The sequence below is a fragment of the Hibiscus syriacus genome, unplaced genomic scaffold (assembly GCF_006381635.1).
Source record: "Hibiscus syriacus cultivar Baekdansim isolate YM2019G1 unplaced genomic scaffold, ASM638163v2 tig00110018_pilon, whole genome shotgun sequence".
Classification (NCBI taxonomy): Eukaryota; Viridiplantae; Streptophyta; class Magnoliopsida; order Malvales; family Malvaceae; genus Hibiscus; species Hibiscus syriacus.
Window position 1 is genome coordinate 34,358 of NW_024062566.1, and position 27,565 is coordinate 61,922.

Here is a 27,565-nt window from a genome sequence, read left to right on the forward strand (position 1 = left end):
CAAAGCTTAAAGGATGGAGTGAAACATTCTTTCCTTGGCTAAACCAATCTAAGATTTGAATGCTTGAACTTGGCTTTTGAAAGGAAGAAGAAATGTAAACTAATGGAAGGAAGAAGAAGAAGAGTGGGTGAGATATTATGGGGAGGGTTGGTTTAATTGAAATGATATAAAAAAATAGGGGGAAAGTTTTCAGGTTTAACAAAAAGGGTAAACTTCACTTTAGGTCATTCTCCTATTTATTTACTCTAAAAAAACCACTTCCTATAACTATTGGACCAACCTAAGCCCAATACCCTTAAGAATTGATCTAAAATTGGCTTGGAAAATCTAATGGGTTCTACTGACGGGTTTCGGGTTGACCGAAACTACTAACCCGTAATTCGGGGCATTACACTTTCCGCCAACATTAAGACACATTTTGCACATAAAAGTTTATTTTTCTTGAAATATTTTTAAGAGTAAATTATGAGTTCAGTACCTAAACTATAAATTTTGGTTTGTTTTAATACCTAAACTTTAGTTTTTGTTTCATTTTAGTACCCCTTTCAAAATTTAATGTTAACTTTTGAAAAAATTGAAAGTTATGTACTAAAACGAACAAAAACTGATAAGATGGGTACTAAACGCGTTAGGTATGGTTCTAAAAAATTAAAAATTTAGGTATTAAAATAGACCAAAACTGATAGTTTAAGTACTAAATGCGTAGTTAACTTACCCTATCTTTAAACTCATCATAAGCTGGGTTAATTCTTGGGGTTAAATTTAAACATTAACTTATGTATTATGCATGAAATATGGATTTAATCTTTATTCTTATTGTGGTTAATTTTAGTTATATATTTTCTAAAATTTTCTTTTAACAATGGTAACTGAATTTCATTAATAAAAATAGAGGAATCAAAATTATAACGTATCTAAATAGAAAGTTGGAGACAATAGCACTAAAAACTCATATATAAAATAAAAATATTAAATCCAAAGATACGAAGAGATTGAAACCTTTCAAATATAAAAACAATCTAGTAACCTTCGTAAAATTTCTTGTCTCTATCGAATGAGACACTTTACGATGTGATAAAGAAGTGGTGAGCGAACCAAACAATTTGACCGACTACTTTGCTACACAATTCTGATTATATCGGCAAACGACCATTTATTAAAGAGGGGATATGACAATATGTAACCATCGACAAGTTAATCAAAACAAATGTCGTGAGGATCTTTGTGGAAGCACCAACACGACAGCAGAAGTATGCAAAAAAACTTACCGAAAACCATAGGGAATATGCCACAAGAGCAGAGAAAAAGCGATCACAAGGACATATATTTTTATTCAAAAGTGAAAAATTTAAGAAAAAAAAGACATAATATAAAAAATAAAAAAATAATAATCACCGACGATCGGCAACTTATATTAAAATTAGTACTATCACCGACTAAAAAACAAAGGAAAAAAAAGACTGTTTATATTTTTTGAATTTTGAATTTTTAGTCATGATCCAAATAATACATAAGAAATATAATTATATTATCGTGATTTGAAATGATTATATTTGAATAATAAGAACTGAATTTACAATCATACATAATACAAAGACGAATAATAGAATCTGAATTAATATATCTAATAATTATTATATGAGTCAATATTAAAATTTTAAATTTAAACGTATTATCCATAAAAAAAATATTTAAAATGTATGATAATTTAAAATTTTCATAAACAACTAAGTATCCATTATGAATAAACATGGAATTTTATATTAGAAGACAGAACTTATAAAATTTTAAGATAAAATGTACATTTGGTCCCTTAATTATAAGATATTATTTAATTAAGTCTTTCGACTATTAAAAGTGACAAAATAGTCCTCATACTATATAGTGTTATTTTGTTGAGTCTCTCGACTATTAAAAATTACATAATGATCACACAACTATTCATTATGTTCTAAACTCATCATTTTTCGTTAAAATATCGACAGTATTACGAGCTGAACTTTAACATGCTGACTGTGATATGACAAAATCTGATCCTAGAATCTCAAATGACTATCATATCTCAATTATCATGTTAACGTTCAACTTAGATCACCGTCAATTTTTTAACGGAAATGGAAGAGTTTGAAGTATAATGAATAGTCGGGTAACCATTTTGTAACTTTTAATAGACGAATGACTTAAAAATCAACATTATATAGTCAGATGACCATTTTGTAACTTTTAATAGTTAAGAGACTTAATAAAGTAATGCGCTATAATCGACGATCATTTGTGTACTTTACCCAAAAAATTTAAAAGACGAAAAAGGATTATCAATAAGAAAAAGTAAAAGAAATACATGAATTTGAAATTTTCAAAGATGGTCCTTTAATTTTCCTTGATTGATCCCGATGTCCTACAATAATCACCTTTCAACATTTTGTTCTATAGGACCTGTAACTTAGAATTAAAATGCTCATAAATCTGTACCCAATAATGAAACTCAACATGACAACAATGTGACTCCATTTCTGCGACTCTTTAAGACCTTGCTGCTTCAAGAACTCTTCACCATTGACATAGCACTCTCCGTCCACCATCTTCAAGCATATCTGTCGCCCCTTCTCCCCTCCATACTCGTTCAACACGAAACACTCGAACGGATACTTGAACAGACTCAAGTAGTGCATGAAAATCCAGTACCTAGGTATGTCCTCTCTCGATATGAAATATCCCGAGAACAGAAAGAACGACCCGACGACGCCGGCGATCAGCGACGTCCCCATGATGAAATCCGGGACGAGTGCGCTCAGACAGGCAACCAACGAATTCGACATCAGGACGACGATCCAGACCAGCATTGTGAAGTAGAGAAACGTATAGACATCCCGCTTTAGTCCGACAAGCCAGTACACGGGGGAGGCGTACATGAGAGCCACGAATAAGAGGAAAGGGATGAATACCATGGCGTTTGATATGAAATAAGAAGAGATTCTATAAGCTCCCCTTGAGGTTTCTCTCATCAAGATCCTTCTCTCTCGGAGATAAATCGGTAGGCCTTCGGTTGTTGACGAGAGCAGGAAGGTGAGGCTGAAGGCGAAAAAGCCGATCGAATCACTAGCGGCGTTCATGAATATAGTGCCCAGCACAATCCCAGCTAGCAGTGCTTGTAATGTTCTTGATAAAAAAAGCTGCTTTGTTCTATAGATGTTATTAGAAAATCTCTGACCCAAAATCAAAATCTCCTTGAATCGAGTGTTTGCATAAGCATAACAAGCTTTTCTTCTTCTTCTTCTTCGATATTATCATCTTCTTCTTCTTCACTCTCGTCGGTGTTTACTACAAGCAAGTCTTGTGTCACATCAATCGCGAACTCGAGAACATTAACATGGCGAGGAATGGAATGGCCTGTGAATCGGAGACGCTGCTCGAGGAGATTAAGGGGACCATGGTGAAGAACAGTTCCGTTTGATAGCAACAAAGTTTTGTCGAAGAGTTCGAGAATTCGGAAACCAGGCTGATGGACGGTTAATACAATCGTCTTGCCTTGTTTCGTAGCCATGGATTTCAGCAACGATGCTACATGAAGGGCGGACGCCGAATCCAACCCCGATGTCGGTTCATCCAGCAGAAGAACAGCCGGATCATGAACTAAATCGACGCCGATCGATACTCTACGTTTCTCCCCACCTGAAACAGTCGCGAAATTGGTGATAGAGTTTAGGGACTAACATAAAACATTAAACAAATTAAGAGGTTTGAATTAAAACTTTCAAATATTTTGAAGGATTTAGTTTACATTTTTCTAAAAATTAGATTCTAATTAAAATGGGTAAACTATACATTTAGTACCTAAACTATCAATTTTAATCCGTTTTAGTACCTAAACTTTTATTTTTTTAAAACATACATAACATTTAGTTTTTATTTCATATTAGTACTTAATCGTTAAAAACTTAACGTGTTTGTTTTGATCTATTTTAGTACCTAAACTTTTAAATTTTTTTAAAACTTAACGTTAAATTTTGAACGAGTTTTTAAAATGAAAAACAAAATAAACTTTAGATATGGTTTTAAAAAAATTAAAAGTTTAGGTACTAAACGGATCAAAATTGATAGATTAGATACTAAATATATAATTTACCCAAATAAAATTTTGAGAGGCTTAATGAGAATTTTTAGGAATTATGGGATGTGGTTTAATTAAAAACACTAAAACATTAAAAAATTAATCTGAATTTCGAAAAATTTTGAAGGTTCAAATTAAATATTTTAAAATTTATAAGTCTAAATTATATTTGGAGGGGTCATGGTCCCATTAGTCCCTCTTGTGTTCCGCCACTGACCTGAAATCCCACGGTTTGATTCGTCCCCGATTCTAACATTTGCAACATGCTCTAATCCAAGCTCCCGGAGCAACTCTTTTACTCTGATTCCGACCGCCACCTTGCCGTGGCGTTTGCTGTCGTGCAACCGGAGACGAGCGCTGTACATGAGTGTTTCTTGGACAGTGAGAACCGGGAAGAGAAACTCATCTTGCGAAACATAACCCGATACCCTCCGAAAGCATCCGGCATCCATTGCTTTGTGATTTACAAGAACATAACCAGAAAATCTTGTCATCGGGATCATTCCGGCCAGAATTTCCAGCAAAGTAGTCTTGCCGGCACCACTGGGACCGGCGATTGCCATGATTTCACCAGGTCTAGCTTCACAATTCACGTTTTTCAGAATACATTTAGTGGCAGCCGCAGGTGAATGTCTCCGTAAACACCAACTGAAGCCACCGACCCGCGGCGGAGATAACCAGTAGGAAAGTTTCTGGGCCTTTATTACGTACTGGGTTTTCATGTCCCTAGAAGAATCCGGTGCCTTTATGGGTAGCTCCATTGAACTCCACAGGGAATATAGCTTGTGAGACGATAGAAATGAGAAGAAGCTAGCCACAAAGCTGATATCTTTGCATGCAAATTCAGGTTTCTATATACTACTATTAAGTAATTAACAGTGTGACGAAAATTCGATTTGATTTAAAAAATTGATTTAATTTGATGTAAAAGAAATTGATTTAATTTGATTTAATCTGTAATTTTATAATTTCAAATGAATTTGAAAAAAAAAAATAAGATTTGAGTTGTAAAATAGTACTCTAGTAAATCAAAAAAATTATTAATTAATGGATTGGTTTTAAATTAAAATCAATTAGTACCATAATATTATAAATATTTACAATTAAATTTAAACAAAAACTCAAATAATATACTCTTCTCAATTTAAAAAACTTCTAATAAAATTCGAGTTATGAAACAAGATTCGTCAATTTAACTAATTCCAAATTTTTACTCGACTCAATTTAATTCGATCGAATAATTACCCTTTAACTTTATATCTTTGTAATTTTTAGGGTAAAATATACAAATAGTCCTTCGACTATAAGATATTACTTTATTGAGTCCCTCGACTATTAAAAGTTACAAAATGATCATTAGACTATTCATTACGTTCCAAGTTTGTCCTTTTCCGTTAAAAATTTAACATTCAACTAAGTTGGAAGTTAACATGTTGACTGAGATGTGATAGTCGTTTGAGATTATGATATCAAATTTTATCATATCTCGGTCAGCAAGTTAACGTACAGCTCATACTATTGTCAAATTTATTAGACTATTCATTACGTTCCAAGTTTGTCCTTTTCCGTTAAAAAATTAACATTCAACTAAGTTGGAAGTTAACATGTTGACTGAGATATGATAGTCGTTTGAGATTATGATATCAAATTTTATCATATCTCGGTCAGCAAGTTAAAGTACAGCTCATACTATCGTCAAATTTTAATGGAAAATGAATAATTTAGAACATAATGAATAGTTGACTGAACATTTTATAATTTTTAATAATCAAGCGATTCAACAAAGTAATTCTCTATAGTTAGATGATCATTTTACAACTTTTAATAGTTAAAAAATTTAATAAAGTAATATCCTATAATAAAAGACCATTTATATATTTTACCTAATTTCTAAGGGGTTGAAAAATTAAAAAAAAAAGGTGTGAAAGCGAAAGAAGTATATAAGGCAGGTGAAGTTTGAGTTGACCCAGTGTGGGGGTTGGTGTTTGTTACATCAACAAGGCAGCTTTTCCCATGTGACTTGAAATGTGCAGTTACGATCCCATATAAGGGGCGTTAAATGGGATTTTGGTAATTCCAAGGGATGCAGATAAGATTAATTATTAGTTGTACTTACCAAAGTAAGACATATAATATAAATATCACTTTAGGCTTAATGCCCAAATAAGTGCCTAAACTATATCTCTTTTATCAAATAGGTTCCTATATTATTTTTTAGCTCATCCTTGTGTTTAACGTTACAAACGTTACCTTTTAGGTACCTGGGCCCGTTAATGACTTTAGTTTTTCTAGTTAAGTAATATGTGTCATAATCTGGTAATTTTAAAAAATTTATATAAAATTAAAAAAATAAAATTTTAAATTTTAAAAAAAGAAAACACATAAATTTTGAAAATAACCCCTAAACTTTGAAAACCTTCATTTCAACCCCTAAACCCACATCGACTGCTGCCCTTTACCATTGAAGAAGCTCCACCCGACCTCCCCTCCCCCGGTAACTAAAACCCCTATGAAATCGTGACCGGTTGATGACCGATCGACAATAAATCGACGTTTTAAATCCCATGAACCCTAGGATGAAAATTGTGATTCTGACGGTGAATCAGTGACAACTACGACGACATATAACTAGGATGATGGCAAAGACTGCATCGGAGGCGATGGTCGGAGAGGGCAACGATGGTGGATTAAGGTTAGGATTTTGGGGTTGTTTTTATAATATAAGAAAAATTAGGGTTTTTTTTATAAATATAATAATAATTTTAATGTTTTTAAAAAAATAAATTTCAAAATTAACAAGTTGTGACACATGTTATTTAACGGGAAAAACTAACGTTATTGACGGCCCGGACATCTAAAGGGGTAATATTTGTAACGTTAGGCACTTTGATGGGCTAAAAAATAATGTAGACACCTATTAAGCAAAAAAGGTATAGTTTGGGTACTTATTTGGGCATTAAGTCATCACTTTATATTATCTCCATGTTTTATTTAGGGCATTTAGTTATTATGAAAAGATATTTGGGTAAACTACGTATGTAGTACTTAAATTATCCATTTTAGTACCTAGACTTTCATTTTTTTTTAAAAAAAAAATTAACATTAAATTTTGAACATGGGTATTAAAATGAAACAAAAACTAAATTTTAATTATGGTTTTAAAAAAAATTTAACCAAAACTGATAGTTTAGGTACTAAATGTGTAATATAACGTAGATATTTTTAGGTTTGGTAAATATAAGACATGTAATATATTGATTAAATTTATAATTCTATACACAAATCAAATGACCTCAATAATAAAAGAGTTATTGTTATTTATTGAAGTCTTAGTTCGAACACTAGAAATACCAAAGAGTATGAGCACTTAATATCAAGTGTTATAGGGTTTTGCCTTGACTAATCCGGACCGACATGCGTCGCACACCCTGAGTGACTTTGGTGGGTGAGTCTCCCTACATGAACTTTTTACATACACAAAAATCGAACATGAAACCTTAATTAATCGATATCAAACTGCTTACCACTTGAACCAATCCGTCGATAATCCGTCCATAATCACACGTACATATTAGTTCTAATTGTAATTTAATGCATCGGCTTTCATAGAATTTGGGATAGTAAAATCCATGGTAGACCCAACTCAAAGGTAATTGGGTTAATGATTAGTTGATCAATTAAAGACAACGGATCACATTTGCAATAGATTAATGACACGTTAATAAAAAAGATTAAAATAGAATGATTGATAATATGAGGATTGATATAAAATGTTCTAAAGGTTAGAGATTAATTTAGAATGAAATTATATTTTAATGATCGATATAAAATATTTTAAAGTTTAAAGATTAATTTAAAATATAGATCATACTTTGAAGATATCTTATACAATTATCTCTAATTATAGCACGAACCAACTTACCTTAGTGATTAAGGAATCGTTGTTATTTGTAGATGTCACATGTTTGAGTATCACGATTGCAAATGAGTGATTGAACATAATTGAGAGTATTTAGAACATATACTACTTTATAATCATCTTAGATAATTATATGAAAGAAACATAATAATGCATCATATTAATGGAAGTGTAGTTCACCAAAAAAAAAACTAAAACTTTATTGCATAATATGAAGGACAAAACGTTTATTATCAAAGACTTTGATAACAACCCAAATCTTTTATCGTTACATCAATGACTTAATCAATACGTCAAAAATGATGCTGTGGATCCGGTCCGCCTGGCGAGACTCGATCGGAAGTCGGTCCGTGCATCGCCAACTTTCGATAGCGGTTAAGCTGGTGGAGATCGAAACCTAGCTCATGTAAAAGAAGTTGGCTGTCGCCGACTCTTTGCATGTCGGTTTTCGCCTGCCGTAGAATACGTGCCGGAGATCCGACGGGGAGCATCAGGAACAGGATGAGAAACAGCGTCAAAGCTGAGGGAACAGTAGAATGTGTAGCCATGCTGTGCGCTGTAGCAGAGGGAATTTGCAAATGGATAAATGGCTTTAGATGCTTGCTTGAATGCATGAATGCATGAATGCATGAATGCATGAATGCATGAATGCATGAATGCATGAATGCCTGCCAACTTTCCAATTTATAAGTGAAGTTTTTAGTAATAAAAGGGATGCGGCTTTGCTTAGTCACTCTTTTGTTGTTTTGTGTCAACGCATAATTTTCTATAAGTACCTACTTATAAGTTATATTGAAAATTTTTAAAAATATGAAATTGTAAAATTTTAGACTCTGGAATTAAATTATTTATAAAAAATATAAATAAAATATTTAAATTATATAAGAATTTGAAAATTTCAATGGATATGATCATACTCAGTATCGCAGGACCATTACTAGAGATGATAATTTAACCTGAATCTGACGGGTTCTGACTCGACCCGATCCGATGGCGTCGAATTTTTTTAAAATAATTTGGGTGAGGGTCAGGTGGGATTTTTTAAAGTGTGAGGTCAGGTCGAATCAAGTGGAGGGTGAAAAAATCCGACCCGACTCAATGATGATAATGTAATTTACTTAAAATTATTATTATTTTTTTAATTAAATCCTTATTAATATCGGGTCAGATCAGAATTATACTCTAAAAGTTTGGGTCTAGTCGGATCAGGTCAGATGAAGATATAAAAGTTTACGAGTCTAGTTAGGTTTAGGGTGGAGGATACATATTTTCAGGTCAGGTTGAGTTGACTTAAAATCCAACCCTAACCCGAACAATTATCATCCCTAAGCATTAACCACGCCTATCAGATATATCTTTTGAAAAGAAAATAATAATCTCATGATAAATGATATCAAAATGACCTTTTGACTGCTCATTTTCAAGTCAAGCGTCTCAATATGTGGAGTAGACATGATAGATAGTTGCCCATGACGTGGAAGTCACGAGATTGAATCATAAAGAATATTATGTCTTTAAAAATGGAAGACATAAATCTCACATAAAAAAATTATAAAATTTATAAATGATAGTACTATTTTTTTTATTTAATAAATCTTTTAAGTAAAGAATAATAACCATGTAATATTAATGCTCCTCTATCTATTCCTGCATATGCCAAAAGCTTGACTGCACCCGTTGATCCATTAATCATAATAACTTATAAAAAAATTAAAGCTTCGGAGGCATAAGCCAAAGCCCCCATTGTCATTTATTGTTTGTCATTTTATCATTTTCATGTCAGCCAAATGCTTGTTGATGCTCACATGGGATAGGTTTGGATTAGCGTCAGTCCACATGGTCTTAAAGAAAAAACAAACTTATCCTAACATTACCAAACATTTTTTTAGTTGTAATTTCGGTTCTCAAGGTTTCATCTTGATTATTCTGGATCGACCCGGATTACATACTTAGTTTTGGTGAGCAAGTCTTCCAACAAGAATTTTCTACATACACAAGGACTTGCACTCAAAATTTACTTAAATGTATCAAGCTGCTTACTACTTGAACCAACCAGGATAGATTACAAACTCATTATTTAGTTCATTTTTTATATATAAATTTAACCTTTTGATGCATTCCATGTTTGAGGTATATATCCTAAACTTTATGGTTGGACCATGCCACATTGTACATACTGTTTAAATATTAATATTCAAGTCTTTCTGCCTTTTGGGTTATGGTATACAACTTCTGTCTTAGCTAGATCCCATTTTGAAATAAAATGTAGCATTTCCCAACTGTCGGTCGAAGTTTAACTGTCAAAACTCCAATGTTTGTCCCATTATTAAGTGGATTTCAAAAGTATTTTAGATAATCAATTATAAGCCGGTTTAATAGATGAGATAATGTTATCAACGGGTTGGTTTAAGTGATACGCAATTTGATATCGTTTAAGTAGATTTCGAGTTTGAATCATTGTGTAGAAAAATTTTGTTGGGAGACTTACTCACAAAAATCAGGTGTACAACCCGGTTCAATGCGGATTAATCAAGACTAATAAAAGTGAATAAGGTAACTTGTCGCGAAAATTTTAAATTTTTATAATATTTTTGTTTTCTATTGATAATATGTTCTCACTCTATTAAAATTTTATAATTTCGTATCTTATTAAAATCTTATAAATTCATTCCTTTACATAAAATCTTACATCCATCTTTGATGGTAGTTCTTTAAATATTCTAAAGAGTTTCAGATTTTAATGTTATGAATGGAATAAATTGTAGGTAAACTATTTGTTTAGTACTTAAACTATCAGTTTTGGTCCATTTTAATACCTAAACTTTCAATTTTTTCAAAATCATGCCTAACGTAACGTTTAGTTTTTGTTTCATTTTAGTATATCGTCGTTAAAAACTTAATGCGTTTAGTACCTAGACTATCAATTTGGTCCATTTTAGTACATAAACTTTCATATTTTTTTTTCAAAACTTAACGTTAAGCTTTTAACATGGTACAAAAATGACAAAAAACTAAATATTAAATACGATTTTGAAAAAAATTAAAAGTTTAGATACAAAATACATAATGTATCCTAGATTATATTAGAAATGTTATTTTTTATAATATGATTTGTAACTTTAGGAGTGTACCGATTTCACCACTGAACTTTTAAATAATTTTATTTTTTGCACTATACTTTTCAATTGTCGCCTAAAATCAATCACCATTCGTCAGTGATTATCTTTTTTTGACAAAATCAATAATAAAATATTTACGTTGTATTCTTTATATATATATATATATATATATGATAGTGTTACTTTATGGTTGATGGAATATATGATAACCAACATATAACACTTGTATACAAACAAAAGAAGAAATTCTACTTTTTCCAAAAGCTTGAATATCCTCTCCCGACATTAATGGGCACAATCACATGAGGTTTTGGCCTCAATATCTCTTTCGTTTTTTGTTGTTGTTTTGTTTCAGGAATTTAATGATATATTCACAAGATATTTTATAATGCATCGGCGGCCCCTAATTTTAAATTGAGATGAATCCATGGACTAACTTTGTGCCACTGCAATTGCCTAAGCTTTTATAATAGAAATGTCGTGGCTCCACGTAAGGGCTGATTGTCTTAGGGTTGATGGAGTTCATTTGCTCTGTAATGATCATCGTGTGATGAGGCATCGACAGAAGCATTTTAGAAAATAAACAATGGGTCTTGATGGCTCTTCGGTTTATGTTTGAGACGGTGATTGATTGATCTATAAACAAATAAAATAATGACGGATTTATAAATATTGTTTTGAGTAAATACGCACATATTAACATTATAAAATTTTTGTACAAGTATGGATAAATAAAATTTCAAGGTGAAGACAATAAATAAAATATATATAATTATCTCGAGAAAATTTGAATTTTAGGGTAAGTATTTTACCCACCAGGATACAAGTATAGATCTGTCACTGATTATAGATCATAAATATATATATAGAGAGAGAAAGATATGCTTACACCCAATGTAAAACTAAGAGTATAAAACTCTTAATTTATATCGGATCTAAGTGGATCATAACCCATATAGGGGCATGATTTGTTTAAACACAATGTAAAACCCATATAAGAGTATATTTTTGATCATTGGATGAGAAAAATCAAATGTAGAGATTAACAATAGTAAATGAAAAGATATTTACTAAAAAAATTAAAAAAAATCCAGCTTTTGATTTTCCCAATGTTTTTAAAACTGGACCGGATATTGAATCGGTGAAGGTACTGGTTCACTGGTTCAACCGCGGTTGAACCGGATTTTATATAAAATAATATATTTTTTTAATTTTACATAATATTCAAAGCAATATTAATATATATGTAACACTTTTTTTAAGTTTACAATATTAAAATGTATAAAAATATCATAAGTCATAACATATATAAATTAAAAACCATAAAATCAAGTGAAATAAAATATTCAAATCAACTACAACATAATACTTAAGGTAAAACATATTAAATAATAAATATAATTATATAACTATAATCAAAAAAATAAAATTGAGGCTTAAAAAATCATAACAAATGATGTCATTTGGTTTAATTTAAAAAAAAAACAATCCCACATGGCTAAGAAACATAGAAGAGCATCTCAACTTACTTCTATAAATAATAGAGGTAATTTGACATTCAAAATCATGGAGCATTTTGGTGAGCACAGAGCGAACTATTCTTTCGCTTCAATTGAGCTCAAATTTTAGGCTTCAATCGAACTTCTAATTTTTTTTCGAGTCCGAGCCTTTTCGAGTTCAAGTTTTAATATTATATTTCGAGTTCGAGTTGAACTTGATAATTTTTAGCTCGTGAGTTTTTGAGTCGAGTTGAGCTTACTTTTAAAGTTTTCGAGTTTGAGTTGAGCTCAGCAATACTCGAATTTGACTTGGCTCGTTGAACAAACGACGTCGTTTGGTTTAATTTTTTTTAAAAAAAAAGAAAAAAAGTGAATCGGCGGTTCAAACCGATTTTGTCGGTGTTCAGTCGGTTCACCCCGGTTTTACCGATTTTCAGCCGGTTCATTGCCATACTGGTTTTGTGAGGTAACCGGACCGGACAGGCTACAGGTTCACGGTTCAACCGATTTAATCGACTGGTCTGGTCCGATTTCGATAACCATGGATTTTCCTCAATCCAATGATCATAAAAAGGTATAAAACTCTTAATTATATCGGATCTATCCTAACCCATATAGGGACATGATTTGTTTAAACACAGTGTAAAACTAAAAGTCTTACATCTTTTTAGGATTATTCAATGAGAGAAATCAATGGTTGAGATTAATAGTAAGAAATGAGAAGATATTCATTGGGAAAACAAACAAAGACTTAATCTCAGCCTTTGATTTCCCCCAATCCAATGGTCCTAAAAAGGTGTAAAACTCTTAATTTTACATTGGGTCTATCTGGATCCTAACCCACACAAGGACATGATCTGTTTACACCCAATGTAAAATTAAGAGTTTTACATCTTTTTAGGACCACTAGATGAGAGAAATCAAATGTTGAGATTAACAGTTGGAAATGAGAATATATTCATTGAACAAGATGAGTTAATCTCAGTCATTGATTTCCCTCAATCCAATGGTCCAAAAAGGTGTAAAACTCTTAATTTTACACTGATGTAAGTGGAATCTAACCTATATAGGGGTAGGATCCATTTACACCTAGTGTAAAACTAAGAGTTTTACATCTTTTTAGGATAATTGGATTGAGAAAAATCAAATATTAAAATTAACTCTTTGTTTTTTTATATAGGGAGAGGATCCGTTTACACCCAATGTAAAACTCTTGTTATACACCTTTTTAGGACAATTAGATTTAGGAAAATCAAAGGCTAAGATTAATAGTAGGAAATGAGAAGGTATTCACTAAAAAAACATGGAGTTAATATCAACCTTTGATTTCCCTCAATCCAATGGTTCTAAAAATGTATAAAACTCTTAATTTTACATTGGGTCTAAATGAATCCTAACCCACATGGGGATATGATCTGTTTACACCCAATGTAAAACTAAGAGTTTTACATTTTTTTAGGACCACATGATGAGAGAAATCAAATGTTGAGATTAACAATAGGAAATGAGAAGATATTCACTGAACAAAATGAGTTAATCTCAGCCTTTGATTTCCCTCAATCCAATGGTCCAAAAAAGGTGTAAAACCCTTAATTTTATATTGTGTTAGTGGATTCTAACCCATATAGGGGCATGATCCATTTACACCTAGTGTAAAACTAAGAGTTTTACATCTTTTTAAGACCATTGGATTCAGGAAAATCAAATGTTGAGATTAACTCATTGTTTTTTTATACATGGATATATCCATTTACATCCAGTGTAAAACTCTTGTTTTACACCTTTTTAGGACCATTGGATTGAGGGAAATCAAAGGTTGTGATTAACAATTGGAAATGAGAATATATTCACTAAAAAACAAGGAGTTAATCTCAACCTTTAATTTCCCTCAATCCAATGGTCCTAAAAAGGTATAAAACTCTTAATTTTACACTGGGTCTAACTGGATCCTAATCCACATGGGGGCATGATCTATTTACACCCAATGTAAAACTAAGAGTTTTACATCTTTTAGGACCACTTGATGAGAGAAATCAAAGGTTGAGACTAACAGTAGGAAATGAGAAGATATTCACTGAACAAAATGAGTTAATCTCAACCTTTGATTTCCCTCAATCCAATGGTCCAAAAAAGGTGTAAAACTCTTAATTTTACACTGGTGTAAGTGGATCCTAACCCATATAGCAGTATGATACATATACACCTAGTGTAAAACTAAGAGTTTTACATCTTCTTAGGACCATTGGATTAAGGAAAAATCAAATGTTGAGATTAAATCCTTTTTCCCCAGTGAATATCTTCTTATTTCCTATTGTTAATTTTAGTAGTTGTGATTTCCATCAATCCAATGGTCCTAAAAATGTGTAAAACTCTTAATTTTGCACTATGTCTAAGTGGATCCTAACCTATATAGGGGCATGATTTGTTTACACTAGGGCAAATTATTAAGAATTCAATACTGTGATCAGGGATAGACTGAGGAAAACGGGTGGGACAGTCGTCCCCCTAAAATTTAAAATCATCATAGATTATAGATTTTTTCTATACATTTACTATTGAAAATATGTTTTCGCCCTCTGAAATTTTAAAGGTTCAAGTTTACCCCCGAATATAAAATTTTGCATTCGTATAAATAAATATGTATAAATTATGTTAATAAAATTATATTAGTCTAATTAATATACTTTTTCTAGATTTAATCCATATATGTAATTGTTATTATACTTTTAAATTAAAAATATATATGGATTATTTTAGATACAAGTTTTATTATGTTTATATTAATCTGACCTGTAAAATTTTTATGAATTCATCATTAGTTGTCGATCCCCACGACCTTTCAGAGTACGAATCTAGTCTCCCATATCAATTCTCCAGAAAAGTGAAACTCTCATGCGTTTGGTGAGCGGTAAAAGCTAAGAATAACTTCCAAGAAAATCTATGAAAAAGATGGAGAGAAAGTACAAAGAATTTTCTAAATTTACTTTTTGAATTTTAAAACGACTCTGTTTTGATATAAAATTAAAATTTCTAAATTAATTCCGTTTTAGTATTGTATTTTATGTCATAATTTCGTTAACTTTCCAGAGAGGATGGATCAAAACAAGAGCAATAAATTTTGTGATTAAAGCGAAAAGTTTTAAATTTCAATGAGTAAAATAAAAGTAAGAATAATGATAGTGGGGAAATCTGTAAAATATCCTTTATATTTTCTAAAATTTTGAAAAAAACCCTATGATTTTATTTATTTTAGAGTTAATTATATTACATGTTTTCATAGTATTAACTCTCATTTTAAATTAGTTTTCAAAACTTTTTGAATTTTCTAATTTTAACTTAAACTATCGTATATACTAATGACATCTCTTGTTAATAAAATCGTTAGGTCAAGTAAGGGATTTAAAATACGATTGCGGTCACGTTTTGTTTATCGCAGTTGCAAATACAACAAATGTTATTATAGTCATTACGTGTATTGTAGTCGTGATTTTTTCTAAAATATTTATTTTTTTAAAAAAACTATTTTTAAAAAAATTAAAATAGCGAAACAATAGGGGATAACAATCCACTATTGTCGCGATTGGCTACTATCCATTTAATTGCTCCCACGATCCACCATTACTGGTGTGATTTCGCTCCACACTATTATTTTATGCGATAGCAGTTTCGACGTTGTCGCAATCGTGATATAGCGTATGCTATTCCGCTATCCGACCTCTATTTCAATCCATGGGCCAAGTTATATTATTATATGTTTGAAAAACAAATTTTAAGTCAAAGTATGGTTGAAACTAATTACATGTTTGGATAAAATCGGAAAATTCAAAAGTTTGAGGACTAATTTGGAAAGAGAGTTATAGTTTAGGGATTAGAATTTCAAAGTGTAAGCAACCATTTAAAATGGAGTCATAATTTGGAGATGAAATTAGAATATTCAAAAGATTAAGGACTAAGTTAAAATGATAGTTATAATTTGGGGACATAGGATGAAATTAACTCTTTATTTTTCAGATCAGAATATGTAAATGTTGAATCGAGTTTTAGAGCGGTTGTTGAATTGTTGAGTAGTGAAAGGAGGTGAGTTGAGAATGGAGCATCCATATGTGCCCAGAGATCTGCAACTGCCCGGATATGTGCCCGTCTCCCTCTCTCAGTCCACCATTGTCGGCGTTTATGGCCTCTCTTCTCTCCTCGTCGTCTCGCTTGTCTGGTTGCTCTCCGGTTTGTCCTCCTTTCTCTTTCTTTTTCTCCGTTTCTGATCAAAATACCTTCATTTTCAGTACGGATTCTGCTGATTTTTATGTTTTCAGATTCCTTTGGGTTTGAATTTAGCACCATCTGAAAATGGGTTGACTATTTTTTGTACTTGTTAACTACTTCTCAAGAGTATGGATCTACTCAGAGACTGAAACTGTGTTATACTATGCTTTCTTTGGGAATTAATCCTCAATTTGGTATTGAACTTTTGAGTGATTCAAGATCAAATCTTTCAAATAATTCGATCAAGGATCAAAATCCCTTTTGGACCTGTTTAAATAACGATTTCTCTGAGCAATTGTATCACCCTGAACTGTTATTTACAGGGCATTCAATCGAGTCGATTCAAAAACTTTTGAGTTATTTAATCTTATTTTATAATTTAAACTTTTTTTGAAATTGTTTCAAGTCAAATGAAGTTTATAAAATTGAGTAAAGTTGAGTTAGTCGATTTTTTTGTTTAAATTTAATTATAAATATTTATAATAGTACGGTAGTATTTGATTTTAATTTAAACGGTTTTTTATAATCATTTATATTTCTTCATATTTTTCATTCAGTGATATATATATATATATACTTGAAAACCAATATACTAATCACTAAAAAAATTGAGTTATTTTAGTTCTATTTTATAACTTGAATTTGAATTTTTTTCGAGTCAGACAATTCGAATCGAAAAAGCCAATATTTTTAGTAGAGTTTTGCTCACCCCTATTTATTTGAGCAGATTCAAAAAATCTGTTGTTCAGCTCTTTTACTGAACAGGTCTTAAAAGGTTTGTTCTTGATTCAGGGCCTTAAAGGTTTAGGTACAAATGGAGCATAAGCTAAGTAGAAACATCTCTTATTTGGTATTTTAGAAATTTATAGAAGAAATTGTAACACTGATCCGAGACATGATCGATAATGTGTCTTCTTCTTCATGTTAGTTTCGAATGGATTGTAAACTTGTTTCATTTAAATATTGACTTGTTCTACCAGGGAGATCGCGCAACATATCGAAACTCGATAGTTTGCTCATGTGCTGGTGGGCTTTCACGGGACTTACGCACATCGTTCTCGAAGGTTATTTTGCATTCTCTCCCGAATTCTACAAAGACAAGACTGGATTTTATCTAGCTGAAGTTTGTAAGTTCCCTTTTTTATGGTTTTCTAGTTTATGATAAATATTAATAGTTCCTACCTTGCAAGTGCTTAAGTGGGAAATTGATTCATACGAATACGATTAAATCGCAGGGAAAGAATACAGCAAAGGTGACTCAAGATATGCAGGAAGAGATTCTGCAATTGTGGCTGTTGAAGGAATGACAGCAGTTTTGGAAGGTCCACCTTGCCTTTTAGCAGTGTATGCTTCATGCCTTCATACACAGTTCCATATATTGAATTTTTCATCGCCTTTTTTCCGTTCCCGTCGATTATTCTCGTTGTAAAATGTTGTTTTCTAATCTGGCAGGTATGCTATCGCCAAAGGAAAGGGATATAGCTACATACTTCAGTTTGCCATCTCCCTGGGGCAGCTCTATGGAACTTTTGTATATTTCATAACAGCTATCTTGGAGGGAGACAACTTTTCTGCTAGCCCGTTTTATTACTATGCATACTATGTTTTGGCAAACTCCTTCTGGATTCTGATACCCTCGCTCATCGCTATCCGGTGTTGGAAGAAAATTTGTCTCGCGGTGCAGAGCCAAAGCCAGAAGAAGGTTAGGTGAGGTAAGACTGCATCACAGGCTGCAGAAGATTTCTTTGTTTAACAAATGTCTTAGTTTGTGCACTTGTGTGGCCCGAACTCGAAATCATTTAGTCATTCCAGTTAATCGGTTATCCATTTATGGACCTTAATTGTTTCGGATAGATTGCATGACGATCGTTTCCTGGTGGATACAGTCAAAATTGCTTGCATAACATATTATGATAGGGAAAGTCAATTATTGTGAGCCTTGGAGCTTAGCTGGTTCGTTGTACTCATGCCTCGATCGTGTATCGAACTGTGTGAAGTTCGGTACGAGAAAGCTGCATTTGTTCATGGTAGCAAGCTATGTTTATTGATCTCTTTCCTGGTCTTCCCTTGGCAGAGAATCAATTTGTCATTTGAATGCATGTTTTGCTTGGATATGTCCAACTATTTATAGAGAATACTGGTCTCAAGATTTATTATTATAGATGTGAGGGACTAAAAATGAAAATTTTCAATTAATCAATGGCCTCCTTTTCATTAATTAATCAAGTTCTAAATTGTCAAGATTTATTTATTTCATACGTTGGAGATTGCGATATGAGTTTTGTTATTTATTTTGTATGTTTTAGATTTTAAGTTAAATTACGTGTTTAGTATCTAAATTATCAATTTTAGACTATTTTAGTATCTGAGCTTTTATTTTTTCAAAATCATACCTAATGTTTAGTTTTTGATTCATTTTAGTATTTCGTCATTAAAAACTTTAATTTTTGTTTCGTATTAGTACTAATTCAAATTTAACGTTAATTTTTGGAAATTTTTTTGAAATTTAGGTATTAAACATATCGAAATTGATAGTTCAGGTATTAAAGTGTTAAATTTTTAATGATGAAATATTGAAATGAAATGAAAACTAGACATCAAGTATGATTTTAAAAAGTTGAAAATTTAAATATTAAAACATACCAAAATTGATAATTTATGTAATAAATGTTTAGTTAACCTTTTGGTTTAAGAGTCAAATTGATATTTTATCTAAAGAAAATAAATCAATATTTCATTTAAATTCCAGACATTAAATTAAAAATTAACTAGTGGTCGTATGAAGGATCCATATGAAATTCTCAAACTAGCTTCATAGGTATAAAGCAAAAGGGAAATAAAATCCAAATGATCCCTAAGGCTCATACCTTGGGTTCCTTGATTGCATTACACAACCAAGAAAAGGAAAAAAAACATAAGCCTCATACATAGAATTCCTTAATTGCATCACACTATCCAAGGTAAGATGTCTGAGAATTTACTTGACCCCCATTGAAAACTGATCGAACTTGGCTTGAAAGCAAAACATAAAAGTATAAGGAAAACAAACCCAAGATACTAAACTCTAATGTAATTGTAAAATACTAAATATAATTTTAGTTCAATTAAACATCAATTGTCTCGAACTTGATGGCATAGTTTACATTGATCTCAAACTTCAAAACATGTCAATTAAATCCCATCGGTCGAAAGAACTGCTAAACTATAAGGGCATTTCTTTCTAATCATGGATATGGGAGGTTTGTTCCTACAAATATGTTTAGGGAAAAAATGAATGTACTGATGGTGGATTACTTCTGAATTCCCATTTTACAACTAGTCTGGTTTCAGTTTTGTTATAGTCCTTCGACTTTATGATGCTTGTGTGAAGTGTTGAGTAAATCATTACCTAATAATTAATCATTACCATACATATGTGTAGGACCCATCTATAGGTTGTGTAAATAATGCTTACTAATAGTAATGGATAGGAGCTTGACCTTTGTGTGAAGGTGTGTGATATTATTGGTTAATATGTTTGTATTTGCTGTTGCTGTTGTGAAGGCACATCGGGAGTCTACAGGGACGGTATCAAGCGGCGACATCGGCATAGGAGAAGATCCGGTGGGTGCAGCCGAAGAAATAGCATTCTGCAGGGCCTGTGCTCGATTCGGTCTCGGGCTGTATCTTTATCATGAACAACAATAGATACAGACGCAAACAGATGCTGTAGAGGAAAATGGACTATGTTCTTACTCTTACTTTTGAATGACATTTCCATTACCATGAGGGAGCGTTTGGTTCATGAAATGTAACATTACCTTCGGGAATGAAAATATTTATATAAAAATTCATAGAAAATATTTATTGTATTATTTTCAATTTATATATATTTTATTACATTTAAATTCATAAAACTTATATAATTTTTTTCCAATATTTAAAAGATAAATGGGCATATTAAAAGTGTAAATACCATATATTCTTTTAAACTTAATTAATTTTAAAAGTTATGATAATTTGTGAATAAAAATTTTGAAAAAAATTTGTGAAAACAAAAGATTATAGCTTTTAAATAAAAGTAATGATATTTTTGAAACAAATCTTTTGTTTCAAGGTCATTTTAGTCTAAGTTGAAGGGAAACAAAAATACCTAAGAAAAACATGGGATTAGCATTCCCGTAAGGGGGTGATTGCTTCAAGGATTTCCCACATTCCCATGTTTGATTGGCCGGGAATCTCATTCCCGGTAATGTTTTATTACCAATAGTAGATTTTTTGGGGTATATTACCGGGAATGTCATTACCTCCCTTCCCTTAGGTATTGTAACATTACCGGCGTTTTGGACTAAAATGCGCTTAAATTTTTATTTTTTTCAAAAATATCATTCTTCTGTCATTGAATAATAAAAATTCTACGAAAGTTAAATTACAAATTTAAATTTATCCTTAAATTATTTTAGATTTACAAAAAAAAGTCTATAATTAAAATTTTATATGAAGTTCAGGGGTTAAAAAAATTTACCCTTTCATTAAACCTTTTTATATTTTAATTTTGTAAAAAAAAATTATATAAATATTATGAATTTAATTTTTTAAAGAAAATATATAAATATTTTACAACTTGTAATATTATACAAATATATAATAAGGACAATTTGGTCAATATACATTCCAATAATCTTTATTCCTTTAACCAAACATGGTAATCTTACATTCCTGCTAAACCAACCAAACACAAATACTACATTCCCAATAATCCTATTCCCTGGTAATCTTTTATTCCCACTGGTAATCTTACATTCCGTGAACCAAACGCACCCTAAAAAGAGGAAAATTTTTACTGTTGGGAATATTTCCCATCCAAACGTGGGAATTTGAATCTGGAAAAAATCCCACCAGGAATATTGAATTCCATGATCCAATCACCCCCAAGAAGGTTTTAAAATTAGCTTACTCTGAAATTATAATTATTATTATATTTATTTTAGAAAGTTATTTGCATGCATGCATTATAAGAATATATTTTATATAACATACAATGTTATAATGTATTAAATAAAAATTATCATGTATATTGATAAAGGAAATGGTAATTACAATGTTATTATATTTATTTTAGACTGTTTGTATTTAATTTAAATTCTATGGTATGGTTAAAATCAATATGATATATGTTATGGAAATTTCAAAGTATTTATATTAAATAAGTTTATTTATTTTTAGGATTAATAAAGTTCTATGATGAAGCAATTTCAATTTAACTTTTATTTATTACCGAATTAATTCATTAACAAAGTGTTTTGACGATATTACATTTCCTAGTTATGGATTTGATAAAATTTATTAATTATTTCACCCATTAATTGCAAAGTAACATAATTCAAAAGAATAACTATTGTACATGATTAAACCAATTGTTGTAGTCGTTGAACTATTATAATGTTAAATGCAACATCATAAAAATTGATGGACTGAAAATTAATACTAAAAGCTCCATTTTTCCTGAATAGTATCTTATAATATTATGGGTAAATTTTGTGTTTAGTACCTAACTATCAGTTCGTTTAATACTTAAACTTTTATTTTTTTAACGTTTAGTTTTCATTTCATTTTAATACCCGCCGTTTAAAATTTTAGTTTTTGTTTCATTTTAATACCTCTGTTCAAAATTTAACGTTAAGTTTTGAAAAAAACTGAAAGTTTAGGTACTAAACTCGTTAAGTTTATAACAGAGGGGTATTAAAATGAAATGAAAACTAAACGTTAGGTATGATTTTGAAAAAAATAAAAGTTTAAGTACTAAACTGATATTTTAGGTACTAAATAAGTAGTTTACCCTAATATTATTGATTCTTGTACTTTCAAGTAGCGACCCAAAATTAATTCAACATTCGAATGGTGACCTATTTTTGCCTCATTATCCATCCCATTCCCACTCATTTGGTTACACTAAAGAAAAGTGGGTTTTATGAGCCTTTTACTCGTATTTTGCAGGGTCCTATGTTAAACACGAAAATATGTTCTCCTCAAAATTTGTAATGGAGCTTTTGTTACCTCTTAAATTACACAAAATTGGACGGCTGAGATGACAAAAACAACCATCCATGGATTCATATTATGAAAACAGTACACCAGTTTCCTCACCACTTCATTCTGGCCATTTCTTCTTTCCCATTTATCTATCTACCAACTCATTCGACTGTCCTCGTCTGTCGTCCAAAAATTTATCTTTCAGTGCTTTAATCTCCCCCCACGATCCTCGACGGAGCTAATTTTGATATATTGTTCATCTCCTCAAAACAATACTCATAACCATTCGAATTTTAGCGTATAAGTAACCATAAAAACACTGAAAAACAACAATTTCCGATGATAACTGAAATTGGATAAAAGTTCGATATCCATTTGAAGGTCATTGGATTTCCAAATACCAAACATTTAGTATGAACAAATAAATTAAAAACCAGACACACAATTACGCTAAATACATCATGATACGTGTATCAAACAAACATCAAGACTCTACTTATGCTTTAACCATGGGAAAGGAACATGAAAACTTTTAGCTTATGTTAGACAGGTAGAGAGAGAGAGAGAGAGAGAGAGAGAGAGAGAGAGAGAGAAGTCAAATGTAACTAGGTTGTCCCAATAGCAAATCAAGCATGTCATCGGGAGTTAGAAAAGTGGTTCCACCGAGAATTAACTCGATATCGGTCTTCCGCTTTCTGACAATGCCTCGTGTGCTTCTTGTACCTTGCAACCATCAACAACAAAACAATGTGTCATTTTGATTCGGGTTTATGGAAAATTTTTATAAAAAAAGAACTGGAAATTTTAGCGAATCATCTCGTTAGTCAAGACGATTATACATGGGAATACTGAAAATTTTCAAAGAAAGAAAAAACCGTGGAAGATGAAAGAAATTCAGACCTCAACACCATTAATGCCTCCAACAACAAAAGCCAGAATGACATTTTGGTCTGCTAGACTTGGGTTTGCCTGTAGTATTTTTTAAAACAAAGTTGAACACGTTAAAACTAATAAAATATATGCAGTAGGTAAGTTACAAAAAGGATCTGTGGGAACTAGAGTTACCTGTCCAAGACCAAATCTTCCAAACCCGCTTTTAAACAGTCGACCTACTGTAGAGGAATGGTACTCCAATCCTGGCACATCAACTTGCCCAAAATCTTTGTTAGAAGCTTATAAAGTAATCCTTTATTTGTGTAAGGATCGCCAGTTAAATTGCTTTCTGAAGCCAATGGTCCTTCTCTTAAAGGTCTATTCTTGCTCTTTAAACTAGAAAACTTGTGAAGATATTGAAAAGGGTGTCCACTCGGTCGCGCAACTCCAACTTAAGCTGCATGTCATCATATTCCTGCTCTTTATTATCATTATCTTCATCTTCGTCTCCCCATTTGCCCCACTGATCATCGTCAAAATCATCGATGTCTAAATGATCTATTGATGTTTCTTTAGTTACATCTGATTTAGGTTTGTTTAATTTGGCCTCAAGTTCTGGTGTTAGACCATGAAGAAACTTCAACCTAGCCACGATGGGTTTTCAAGTATTGCATCCAAAATAGCTTCTTTAAGAAAATGCTCCTCTTGCCAAGAAAAAGGGCCACTGGATCCAGAAGTTGGGAAGTTTTCACCAGCCAATATATAACCAGTAATTGTGAGGAGCAAAGCATCTTGAAAAGAAAGTAGCCCATGTGAGAGTTCCTTTTTATTGCCATCTGATCCTGCAAAAGCACTCTTATTGATCAGATCACTTATTTGAGCAGCCAGACTCTGGCTCGTGTCCCCGGCATTAACGCTCAATATTTTCTCTGCGCTGATAAATGCATCCCATCTGACACTACATGATTCATCAAGGGCAGATAATGCAGCTGTAGCTAACTGAATAATTCCTCCGTTTCTAATTAAGGACGAAGGCCTTTTAGCTAATGCTTTAATCATGGTTTCAATTCCGATTTTGAAGCCAAACCAGGGCGAGTTTTCACATAAGTGCTCATATTTTCTCGACGAAGAGTTTCCTGAAGCCACTTCTTCACCAGGATAGCCCCATCTTTTGTCCTCCTATCTAGTATGGCTTCCAGATATGGTGTTCCACGGAAACTTTCGGTAGAAACCAAGGACCCCTGTAGTAGCTCAGCAGGAAAAATCCTTTGATCACTAGCTTTTTTACAAAGATTAATCAAATCTACCATTTCAGGAGCAGAGTTATAGGAATCCCAACCACAGAGAAAAGCTTCAATTCTATTTGAAAGACCAGAATCATCAATTTCGGGATCTTCTTCAGTTAAAATTTCTCCAATTGGTATCTGAACCTCGAGGGAAGCACGCTCTAGGCTTCCAGGTATAAGTTGAGCCTGTGAGCTTTTGATACTTGTAGAAGATGATATTCTTTCCTTACGGGGCAAAGCAGAAAAGATACGATCTACAAGTGAATCTCCATGACAGCATGGAGTAAGAAGGTCAAGAGTACGATCAATAAGTAATAACCCCACCGTTCGTTTTCGACGTCCTACATCATAGAGACTTGACATGTCTGTCAAAATCTTCCCAATAGTTTTTGACAAATCACCAGAGAAAAAATTTCCATTTTCAAATCCATCTACATGTTTAAAAGAAGATACAACGGTCATGATTCTGAAAAACAGCATGGCAAGCTATAGTGCAATATAACAAATTCAGGAGGTAGAAGAAGCTGCTACATGTGTGGTAAAATAGATTTTCTTTTAGTAATAGTGCAATACGAAAATTGCTGAGATAGAAGAACAAGCTGCATGTATGGTACAAAAGATTCTTTAGAGCCTTTTTGTTCTTAAATTTAACCCTTGGTGTTAGACGGTACAGAGTATAGTTTAAAAGTTCCATATAATTCAAACCAATGATTATCATTCTGTCACAGGGAATTAAAGTAATTCCATGAGCTTCACCACACAGCTTTCACAGAATCTGCACTTTGAGTGGTTTCTACTTTCTACACTAAACTAACATATAGAAAATACGAATGTATCTGAAACAAACATATGCAAATCAATTGGGAAAAAATACAAAATGCTACAGAAAAGTACAAATTTGGGTTTACGGCTGCATAGAACTTCTTACCTTGGCAACCAAATGATACAAAAAATGTGCAGTAAGCGTTGCAGCAGGAGGAACCTCATCACCATCTGATGGCAATCCGGTACTCAAGAAGGCAATCCAGCACTGAGAGAATCCTCGTTCTCAGCGGATAAGCTGCTTCGGCAATTGATCCCTCAGAAGGTAAGACAAACACTTTAGGTGAAAAGGGGCATAAAATCATGGGGAAGTGATGGACAGAAACAATCAGTTTTGGCCCCAAATCTACCATTTTCTGTCTTGGATTATTCCCATATAGATTTTTTCCCAGTGGAACTAGCCTCAAGGGAAGGAATATCTTCTTCAGTGGAGGTGACTCTGGACCATCCTTCATCTTCAAAGGTCAAATTTCTTTTGTATTATTATCAACAGAACGTCCAGACTTTAAATCAGAATTTCAATAAGCTCCTCATAATCTTGGAGAAGCAAGGATTCATACTCATGGAATGCATCAGGTCCAAGAGGTGAATCAGGATATGCTGAATGAGCTACCTACAATAGCGCAACATTCAATACGGTTCAACCGCAGTGGACTCAAGAGATGAAGAGAAAACAATAGTATTGTAAGTGAATGCAAAAAGAAGGATCTGGAACACATAAAAAACATGGCACAGTATTCCATCAGTTGCGCCTTTGCAGAAGAGTAAAACAGAAGAGACTGCAATGATCAAATTAATAATATCTACTATTGAAAGTATAATGCCCAAAACGAGAGATTACCTCTGAGATAGATGTAAATATCGAACAAAACAAAACTCCTTGATGCATGCTCAGAGTACGTAGAATATAACGTGTGCATCACTTAATAAACGAGAAGTCATAATTACAATTTTCTTTGCTGGGTCATAATTTCCATTCCAGTCAGCTACCTAGAAAAAAGGCATGTAGCAATGAGAATTGAAATGAATATAATAAAGGAAATCTTGTTAGCATTTCCTAACAAAACAAACAGGGTTGATGATTTGATAGATAACAAATGGATTCTAGCGGCTGTAATTCATAGCATTTGTCCACCTTCCTCTACTCTTAGTCAAGGTGTAGAACAACATGGTGCAGCTCAATCAAAGGGAAAATTCTGGTGCACAAATTATATACATAAACTTATTATTTAATGGCAAGAAATATTACCTAGAAAAGGAAAACATAATTAATTAATTAAAAGATAATGATTTGGTACATTTAAGTTTGAGGTGTTTGAGATAGCACACCATTCCTTGTCCGCATTTTAACATCCTGAATACATAACTATCACAATAACCTTCTTTTCCCATATTTACAGATTTAGAGCTACAACATTCTGTTAATAAAATACAGGACAATTCTGCATCTCTTTGGAACCAAGGACAGGTGGGAAACCAGTCGATTTTATTTTCAAGCTAAGATAAGAAGCACTTGAAAGAGCTAAGGTTTCATGTGGCATGACTAGCTTACCACATCAAGAGAATACGTGTTTCCAAGCTACAAACAGCACGCACTCCAAGGTCCAGGAATATAGGAAATGCTCCCACGAGCTGGAAACTTCCGGCATCCAGCATCTAGGTAA

At 32.2% G+C, this 27,565-nt stretch overlaps 1 protein-coding gene and 2 pseudogenes across 1 annotated transcript; 1 reads left to right on the top strand and 2 right to left on the bottom strand.

Annotated features, from left to right (window-relative positions):
* Positions 1–2,414: 2,414 nt before the first annotated feature.
* On the bottom strand, positions 2,415–4,893 carry LOC120212997 (annotated as a pseudogene).
* An 11,816-nt stretch (positions 4,894–16,709) lies between these two features.
* Positions 16,710–19,043, top strand: LOC120212993 (probable 3-beta-hydroxysteroid-Delta(8),Delta(7)-isomerase). The gene is made up of 4 exons (XM_039211151.1): positions 16,710–16,869; positions 17,889–18,035; positions 18,144–18,252; positions 18,361–19,043. The coding sequence occupies exons 1-4, from the start codon at positions 16,737–16,739 to the stop codon at positions 18,617–18,619; spliced, it is 648 nt and encodes a 215-aa protein (XP_039067082.1). The 5' UTR covers positions 16,710–16,736; the 3' UTR covers positions 18,620–19,043.
* A 4,367-nt stretch (positions 19,044–23,410) lies between these two features.
* LOC120212999 lies at positions 23,411–27,557 on the bottom strand (annotated as a pseudogene).
* Between the last annotated feature and the right edge of the window lie 8 nt (positions 27,558–27,565).